Genomic DNA, 9107 nt, shown 5'->3' with positions numbered 1-9107 from the left:
ATCAACCTGATCAATGTTTGATTGTTTGTTGTGTCTTGTTGCTTTTCTTCTTTTGTCTCTCCTCTATCCACTCACCCCAACCGGTCGAGGTAGAAGGCCGCCCACCAAGAGCCAGGGTTTGTCGGAGGTTTCTTCCGTTAAAGGGAGTTTTTCCTCCCCACTGTCGCCAAGTGCTTGCTCAAGGGGGATTTGTTGGGTTTTCCCTATGTAATAATAGTGATAACAGTAAGGTCTAGACCTTACTTTGTAAAGTGTCCTGAGATGACTTTTGTTGTGATTTGGCGCCATACAAATAAAATTTGATTTGATTTGAACTTCACCTCTCAATGTTTCCACCCACACTCATCCTGCCTTCTACCTGACAGAGGATGTTTCCGTCGGCAGACAGCATGATGTTCTCCTTGGTGGTGTCATGGATGAAGGAGCGCTTGGAGTGGACAAAGAAGATATCAGGAACCCAAATCTTCACAAGTCGAGAGTCAAACGTCCTGCTTTGGTTGCTCCGAGAAGGAAAATCCAGCCGCTCGTCTTTCCAGTAGTCATGCAGGTACAGAGTCATGGTGAAGTCCTGAAGGACATGAACCAAGAAAATCACGCTTATCTGAGCTTTGGTTTTTATATTTGTGGATTTATATTATATCACATTAGCTTGCAACTATTTTTGGTAATCACTGCTGTTCCTGTGGTTCAAATGTATTCATTTCTGTTGTAGTTAGCGTGACTGTCTTTCCTAGACCTCTCCTTTCCTGCTGTTTATATATGCTTTGCTTGCTCCAGTGTTTTGCTACCACTTAGATCATGGATAAGGGGGCACCAATCAGGTTAATGGAGAATGATTAACATCTGGGTGTGTCTTCCTCTCCTTTCTTCTGTGAAACAGTATAATTCCAGAGAGTCTGGACACTGACGGTGTTTTTTCTCTATGCAGGCATAAATAAAAACCTGAAATGATCCATTGCACCAGAATCTTTTGGCTCTTCAGAGAAATTCAATTATAAAGGAAGATGCTTCCATGTTAAACCATGCTAAACAAAGAAGACTGAACAAAAACACAATTAAAGTATTTAATCTTAGGCTTTTTAGCTTTTTGTAAACGCTAGGCACATATTTATATAGAGCACATTTTAAACAGCTCAAAATGCTTACAGACGTAAAGGAAAGCAATGGAGCAATGTTGTATTTAAAGCAAAGGAAGGACCCAGAGTGCAGACACAAACTCTAGTTTATCAGTCTTTATTCAAAAATAAGAAACTAAAGTACTGGGTGCTCCACCTGACAGAACTAAAGATTAATAGAATGGTCAGGGAGCGAAAAACTAAACTCTGGTAACAAACTCAGAACAACAAACAGAATCTAAAACCGAGGCAGCAGAACGTCAAACGCAAGTGTCCAGAAACAGAATGTGAAGGCAAAGGAACCAACCAGGTGTAGAGATCAAGGAGTAAAGCTGGGGCAGGTGAGGTGATATAGGACAGGAAACTAACCAAAATAAAAGCACCAAACAGGAAGCCAGTGCACAAACCATAACAAGCAATCAAAACAAAAAGAAATAAAAAATAAAATTGCATAAATTAAGAAAAATTAAATACACAAAATTAAAATAAAATAGAAATTCATTTAGAGTAATTCTCACCATGTTGACCTCTGAGATACTGTCAATGCTCTCCACCTGCACATCAATGCCGACGAGGATGGCCACACCTGGAAAACAGAAGGAGCTCATTCATTTTAAAGCTTTTCAGGCTAGAGGCTCCAGTGAGACTCAAAACAAAATGACACCATACACCACTCCTCACCACCTTTTGCCCCTCCCAACACTTCCTGTTTCATAGCAGTAATGTAAACTACAGATGCCTGGTTGGGTCAAACTGTACAAACCTTGCCTCAAGTGTGTAGCTAGCAAAATGTTCCTGCCAATTTTATCTGGTTGGACCTCGTTCTGTCAACTTATGCTATTGTACCTTGTTGAGCTATGCCACCATAGCAGCAGGGCTATGGAGCCGCTACCCCAACAAGTAACAAAGCAACTGCTGCAAGGCTCCACGTAGTAAATTCACAGGCACCATGTCGAGTGCAGGTCAGTCAGAGCTATGTATACAGGATTAATCCTGGAGAGTTTAACTCATTCACATCTGTACATTGTCCAAGAAGATGCTGGATGTTTTATTTTGGAAGAAGCCGTCTTCAGCTGCAGGATGGACTGGCAAACCAACTCGCCATCATCAGCAAATTTATTCTCTATTTTATGCCAATCACAATTGTGGCTGGTTACCTGGTACAGCTGTAAATATACCAGCGCTTATTTGGCATCACGATGAGAGAATATAATGCAGAAAGACTGAGGGTTTTAGTGGTTTGTAGGGATTCATTTAGGTTTATGGATGTCCTTTAAAGGTCAGCCTTCCTACAGCCATACTACTCATCCTTAACACATGCAAGATATGAAGAAATGTCACATGTAGTATTTCTGGATGCTGTTCCCCTGGAGGGATCTAAGGAGTTTCCGTTCTTTGGCTTCTTGGGTCTCACACACACAGGAGCTATAGGCTTATCAGAGGCAGAGAGAGCTGAGATTTCCCTCTGTGTAAAATTACAGTGGATGGAAATGTCACAGGGCCATAAGGCAGACAGTGGTGCTTTTGTTGTCACCACCCTGAATGACAGGCAGGACCACAGACTCACCAACCAGACATATAGACTGAGGAGAGCAGAAAGTAACAAAGTACATGTGGTCAAGTAATGTACATAAATACAATGTTGAGGTATCTGCACTTTGAGTTTTTTCATTTTCTGCTGCTTCATGCTTTAAATTCACTGCATTTTAAAGACAAATATTGTACTTTTTACTGCACTATATTGAGAACTTTTCAGAATCAGATCAATAAAACTCAGTAAAATCACAAAAATATTGTTCCACATTGAGAAATTCACAAGCTACCTAGCAGTAATTCAAATAAGAAAATAAGCAGATAAAATTAGCTCCACTTTTACCAGCTGCAAAATTAAAGTGATGATCTGCACCTGTGTGGCTGTTTAGACCCTCAGCACAGTTCACACTAGAGCTCCAGACAAACATGAATGTGAACCATCAACATGGAATTGAGCTTTAGTTCATGCACCAAAATCATTTTAAACCCCTGAAATGTGTTAAATGTGTTTACCACTCTGCACAGAATACATGTCTGCATGAGCGCATTGTTTGTTTGTGCTAATGCAGACGCTAGTTTGTTTCCCACCCATCCATCTGCTCCAGACCTGAAATATAATCCAGATTAATGCACATTCATAGTAATCCTTATTAGTAGAAAAATGAGGTAAAAGGTGTCTTGATACTTAAAGCTAAAGTTAAACAGTTTAGCGATGTTGCTCTTGTTTGCTTCCCTCTCTACATCTACTGAAGCCACTTGATCACTGCAGTTCTTTGAACACTATTATAATCCCCAGGGAAAGAATCAAACGAGGACAAAGGTTTAAATCTGGTCATAAAACAGCATCAAACACAGCTCACAAAAACTGGTCAGATAAATACTGACAGACGTGTCAGAATGGCATAACCTGTGCTGGAAGCAGCTGTTAGGGCAGCTCGAACACAGAGATGAGCGAACAGAAAGAAAGACGGACCCAGGTGGCTGATATTTATTAACAGTGCAATAATCGAGATGTGATGTAGGTAGGGGTAACCGGGTGTTGATCAGCAGATGCAAACCAGTTAGGGGTATGGTGGATGATACTGGGCCGGGCTGCGGACACTGGGATCACTCCTGGGCTGGTCGAGGTAGGGATGATGGTGGCTGAGGAGACAGGAGCATGTACAGACAGTTAAAGGAGACTGTGCATCGACCTGTATGGTGGAGGCTGGCAGGGCTGAGATGATCCTGGGTCGAGAGGAGCGATCTGTAGAGGAGGAAAGAAACAGCGGGACGAAAAGAGGTGCGAATAACATAGAAGACTTGGAACTGGCGTACTAGCATAAAAACAACGAGCATAGGAACCTGAGGACAAAGATTGAACTGACAGGAGAGTGAACGGTGAGCAGTGTATAAGTACGGAGGGAAACTAACGAGACGCGGCTGGTGAATAATCAGGGAAGCGGGACAGGTGTGTCGAATAGTGCAATCAGTGCAAGGGAGCAAACTAGTGTGAGGAAAGGAAGAGAGGAAGGTGCCGCCGGGCAAACCTGACAGCAGCACAGGTTATGAAGCATGAGGTTCTAATTAAACTGACATCGCAGGACGAAAACAGCCGCTTGCTAAAATTAAATGATCTGGAGCTGGATGAATGAAAATAAGAAATGTACAGAACAAAATTTCCTTCATGAAAAGGCTCTGTGGTTTTTATATGGTTAAACCCAGGGAACCTCCGTGTGACGTTTCCATCAGACATGAGCTCAGTTTCCTGACAAGTCACTGAAAATAGTGCAACAGAATGGAGCACAGAACTGATTAGCTAATGTTAAACTACAGAGAAACTGTTGCTTCCTGATCTTTACTCCAAAACAGACACAGAAGCTCAGTCAACTCCAGTATTTGAATATGTAAATAACTGTTGATACTGCGTAATAATGAAAGGAATCAAACAAACATTATTGGCTGCATGTCAGTTTTATGTGTCTGCTGATTTGTCTACTTTTACTCTTTCTGCCTTGGTGAAACCCTGACTTTTAAGCCATTACACTTGACTAAATAAATGTTTTTAATACAACTTTTCTTACTCAGAGTTCTTTTGTTTATGATATTTTTTAGCAGCACCTTACAGTTCCCAGAAGCATTCGACCTCTGCCTTCCTCTGTATAGTTTCTGGCAAAGTTCTGCAAATATAAAACATTCACACTTTCAAATTCACAGCACAAAGAGTGATAACTAACAATGTGAAAATGCATGGAAGCAAAGGTCGAGCCCAGTTTATGTGAATGAATTCTGATCACCAGGTGCATGAGTCAGACAAGTTCATGAGTTCCTGGGCTTCCTCCCACACTGTGCACAGTTTCTCCTGCTGGCCCATCCTGCACACTCCCACTCAGTCTGTAGACTTCAAACTGTGATCACATCAGGAAAATATATTTCATTATGAAGGTTTAACAAATATTAAAAAACACAATGCAAAGAATGATCATTTTTAGCTTGTTTGTTTTGCTGATTATGCACTTTAGTGGTGGTGTGTGAGGAAAATGGTTTTTGGGCCACCGGGTGCTTTTCTTCATTTCACCACCACAAGAGGCCAGTTAATGCCAGAAAAACTAATGAAACTTTCATCTTCAGATGTGGTTCATTCATAGTTTAGTGCTAATTATCAGATGGTCGGCTCTAAATGAATGTTGCTCTGTAGCTGTGTATTTTCTACAGATTACTGTGCTGCCCCACAGATGACATAATGCATAGTCTGCTCAGTCATCTGCGCTACAGGCTTGTGTTTCCAATGAGGTCACTGAGCTCTAACAGCGTGCAAGTGTGCATCTGTGCATCTCACCCTCCGAACTTGAAATTTGTTTTCTCCAAGGAAGACCTCCTTGTGCTTCCTGCATCCAGAGCTGCGACTGCCGGTCACCATAGCAACAAGGATGGCCGCAAACAGGGCCAGGCAAGTCAGCGTTTCCACCTTGATGTTCCACAGCTGAGACGATCCACCGTCCAGCCCCCCCTCCAGCTCCACATCTCTGCAGTCAGACTGTCCAGTTGTCCTGCTGACTAACGCTGGTGGTTTTGGTCGAACATCCCACAGCAGCTGGAAGCTTCCTCCACCAGCAACCTCCACGTCCTGCCTCGCATGCACATAAGTGCATATTTACGTGCATGTATGTGTGCAGCTGCTGTGTGTGCAGATGAACATCCCGGGTGTGGTGATCTCCAGGAACCTTTGTCTTCTGCCCTTGCTCCAGTTTCTCCATTCACCCCTCCTCTTTCTTGCAGTCTGTTTGCTTTATCTGTGGTTTTTGTGGTTCTTTCTGTCTTTGATTAAAATCTATATGAATCTATTCTTCGTGGTGGTAGAGGAATGACACTAATTCCATCCTAATCCTCTTATCTACACCCTCGGCAATCTTTCACTATCCTACAAACAGTCATACACACATCAGTAATTAGAATTTTCTCAGTGGGACGATGAAAAACAGGCACCTGGTGTGATTACAGTGAGGTCAGCACACACCTCCACCTCCCGTGTGTGTCTGTAGGGAGGTTTTTGTGTGAAAAAATGAATCACAGATTTGGAAGCAGCTCAAAATCAAAGGTCATCAGTATCAGTGGAGATTTAATCTGAGCTGGACCAGAGCAAACTGTGTCTAGTCCAGATTCACTCAGCATCTTCCTCAGCTCACACCTCTGGATGATACAATCACAAACACGCACACAGAGTCATGACTTACTATAAGCATACCCTAACCTGAATCCTAAAACCAAGTCTGAACCCTCAAACCGCCCTTTGAAGGTGGCCAGCCAAAATGTCCTCACCCTGGTCTTCATGCTGTTTAAATATACAAGTGCACAAACGCTTTCTGTATCATTGGACCCCCTCATCATTTTGTCCGAAACAACAACACTTCGTGTTGTAGACTCAATGAAACAACTGCAAAGAGACAAAAATTAGGTTTTTATTTACTCATTGTTTATTTTATTTTATTATTGTCTTTTTTCATTTATATTTTCCTCATTACGTTTGGATGTGCTGTGCACAGTCCTGTTTAGGATTAAATAAAGTGTTCCACAGAAACTAATTAAAGAAAGGCTCAGAATATTCTATAAATGATGGTGTTACAGAATGAGTGTTATCTGTCTGAAGAAGCAATTGTGAACATGGCTTGGTACAACACATAGACTATAAAAGTATGGTTGCTCTTCCTTTTCTGTTCACCCTGTCTTTTATGAAAATTTTACAAAAATGTGAGAAATGTGAGAATATATGTGCAATAACCCCTCACTAGACATGCACAATAATAATACAGAAATGTTCCACAAGGTATTTTTGTAAGAGCATCTCATTAGCTGTTCTCTTGTGGGACCTGAGTAATAGCAAGACATTCTCTGCCAAGCAATGGAAACAGGCCTGAATATAAACTGTGTTTTAGTATGTTATAACCCCTCACTACCTCACCAAGCATAATAACATATCCAGCTCCACCATGTGAATTACTAAGTGCGATGTTTCAAGTTCACTGGGGAAAATACTATTACCCTGTTTTTGTGTATTGCGGTTTTTAATGCTTTGTTGCCTTTATGTAACTTTTTTTAAGACTAAGTGTTCTTTCTGGCCTTTGACTCCTTACCTGACTCCAAAGGAGAGCTGCACAAGAATTCCTATATGCCTAGACTGTCTGTTTATGCATACATGGCAAATAAAAAAAAATCTTGACTCTTGGTTTTCTGGTAACTCGTCTTACTTCTCGTTCAGACTGCTCTCTGACTATATTGATTATTTTTTATATTTCCTTAGTTGCCTCAGGGTTTTTAGTTCATGTGGGCTGTTGCTTGAAGTTGTCATTCAGCGTTCACACTGTTTTATCACCGATACCTTTCTGGTAATTTTGCACATGCACCAGTTCTCTGCTTTTCCAGTTGTTCTCTGGTGTTAAGTCAAGTTAAAGCCTCTGAGGAGCAGGAAGCTGTTAATCAGTCTCTTCAGTTCATTTGGCTGAGACAAGCACCTTTTCAGTCCAGTTGTCCTGGAGTTTGTGTGGTTGTGCTCAGGAGTCTTATCATCTGCATTAGCATTTAGTGCAGCCCCTCTGCTGCTTTGCCTATGGAGCCAGTACTCAACAGAAACTGCTGTTGGAGAAAATATTACCCAGGAGAACAAAGGTTGTTAGTTTCTTTTCCAGTCTGTCTCTCTTGTCCTGAGCTAGTGTAAGGGTCAATTCAAATCAGTTTTATTTGTACAGTGCTGAATCACAACTAAAGCCATCTCAGGACACTTCACAAATTAAGGTCTAGACCTTAGTATTATTATTGTTATTATAGCTGGGCTGTTTCCCACAGTGCAGAGCAGCATTTCCAATTTGGTGAGCCTGGCCTCCAATGCTGCTAGCATCTGACATTTATTACAAGTACCTTTATCGCTAAAGGAGGCAGAGGAATAACTGAACATGCAACACTCCAAGCAAGAGAAAGGAGGAGAGGAAGAGGGGGAAGCCATTGCTCTCAACTAAGCTACTAGCTTAGCTAGCTTCTAAGCTAGCTGACCTAAAGTAACAAGTTAAATTTGGTAATTAGCAAGAAATTTTGTAACACGGCTGCTTAAGTAGTGCAGGCTAAAAAAAATTGCTGATGTTCAGATAAATCTAGAAATTAGTGAGCTTAATTTGAAAACAATCTGGTAGGAAGCACAACAAGGTGCAGGCACAGGAAACAGGAAGTGAATATGATTACTGCAAGAACAGGAAACTCCAGAAGGTGTTGACAAGCCAAAGGACAAAGAGGAAGATCAGGGCAGCCTGGCTGTCTTTCTCCCCCCGGTCTGGCTCCTCATGGTGCCAGATAGCCTGGTGTCGGCTCCCTGTAGAGGAGGTGTCCATGGTGGAGGACGGGCAAAAAAACAGCATGGAGGAGGTGGAGGTATTATTTCATATAGCCTTACCACTCGGTACAGGCTGTAATATAAATCTTAACCTTTAGGCTTTGTGAATAGGATGTGTTGGGTAACATATCACACTGGAGTGGACTATGTCCTTGATCAGTAATGAAAACCATTACGTCTCATGTCTCAGACATGCATAGGTGTCACATGTCAAGGATAAAGGATAAAATTAGATCTGAACCCAAATGCAGATGGAGCCAGAGGGACGTGGTGCAGGAAAACAAACAAGGAAAAGCTTTATTATTGACCCAGGTGTTTGGCTAAACAAAGGAACACCGTGGCACGCACCACAACAGCATACACCAGAATGTGATAAGGAATTTAATGACGGAGTAGTCAAGCACAGCTCAGGCTATAACTAGATATGAGGGAGAGACCAAAGGCTAAAGCCGAACAAGGGTCTCCCAACAACAACTCAGCATCTAGAGTCCAGTCCACGCCGGTCCAGTGAAGACCTCAGGTGAGTAACTAGTTCAATAATGTGAGGAACAAAGGTAGAATCATGAACACGCCAGGCAGAGGCACAGGAGGGTGATACTGAG

General features: G+C 42.0%; 1 protein-coding gene across 1 annotated transcript in view; it reads right to left on the bottom strand.

Annotated features, from left to right (window-relative positions):
* LOC109951082 (gamma-aminobutyric acid receptor subunit rho-3-like) overlaps positions 1 to 4124 on the bottom strand; it is an 18509-nt gene extending 14385 nt beyond the window's left edge. Inside the window, exons 1-3 of the mRNA XM_020585365.1 lie at positions 3842 to 4124; positions 1634 to 1701; positions 359 to 568 (exon numbers count right to left, since the gene is read on the bottom strand). Of these exons, the coding sequence (XP_020441021.1) occupies positions 359 to 568; positions 1634 to 1701; positions 3842 to 3986 (423 nt within the window). The 5' untranslated portion in view covers positions 3987 to 4124. The remainder of the gene's footprint in view (positions 1 to 358; positions 569 to 1633; positions 1702 to 3841) is intronic.
* Between the last annotated feature and the right edge of the window lie 4983 nt (positions 4125 to 9107).

The sequence above is a fragment of the Monopterus albus genome, unplaced genomic scaffold, assembly GCF_001952655.1.
Source record: "Monopterus albus unplaced genomic scaffold, M_albus_1.0 scaffold362.1, whole genome shotgun sequence".
Taxonomy (NCBI): Eukaryota; Metazoa; Chordata; class Actinopteri; order Synbranchiformes; family Synbranchidae; genus Monopterus; species Monopterus albus.
Note: the sequence above shows the minus strand (reverse complement) of the source record. Positions and strands in the feature narration are given on the sequence as shown.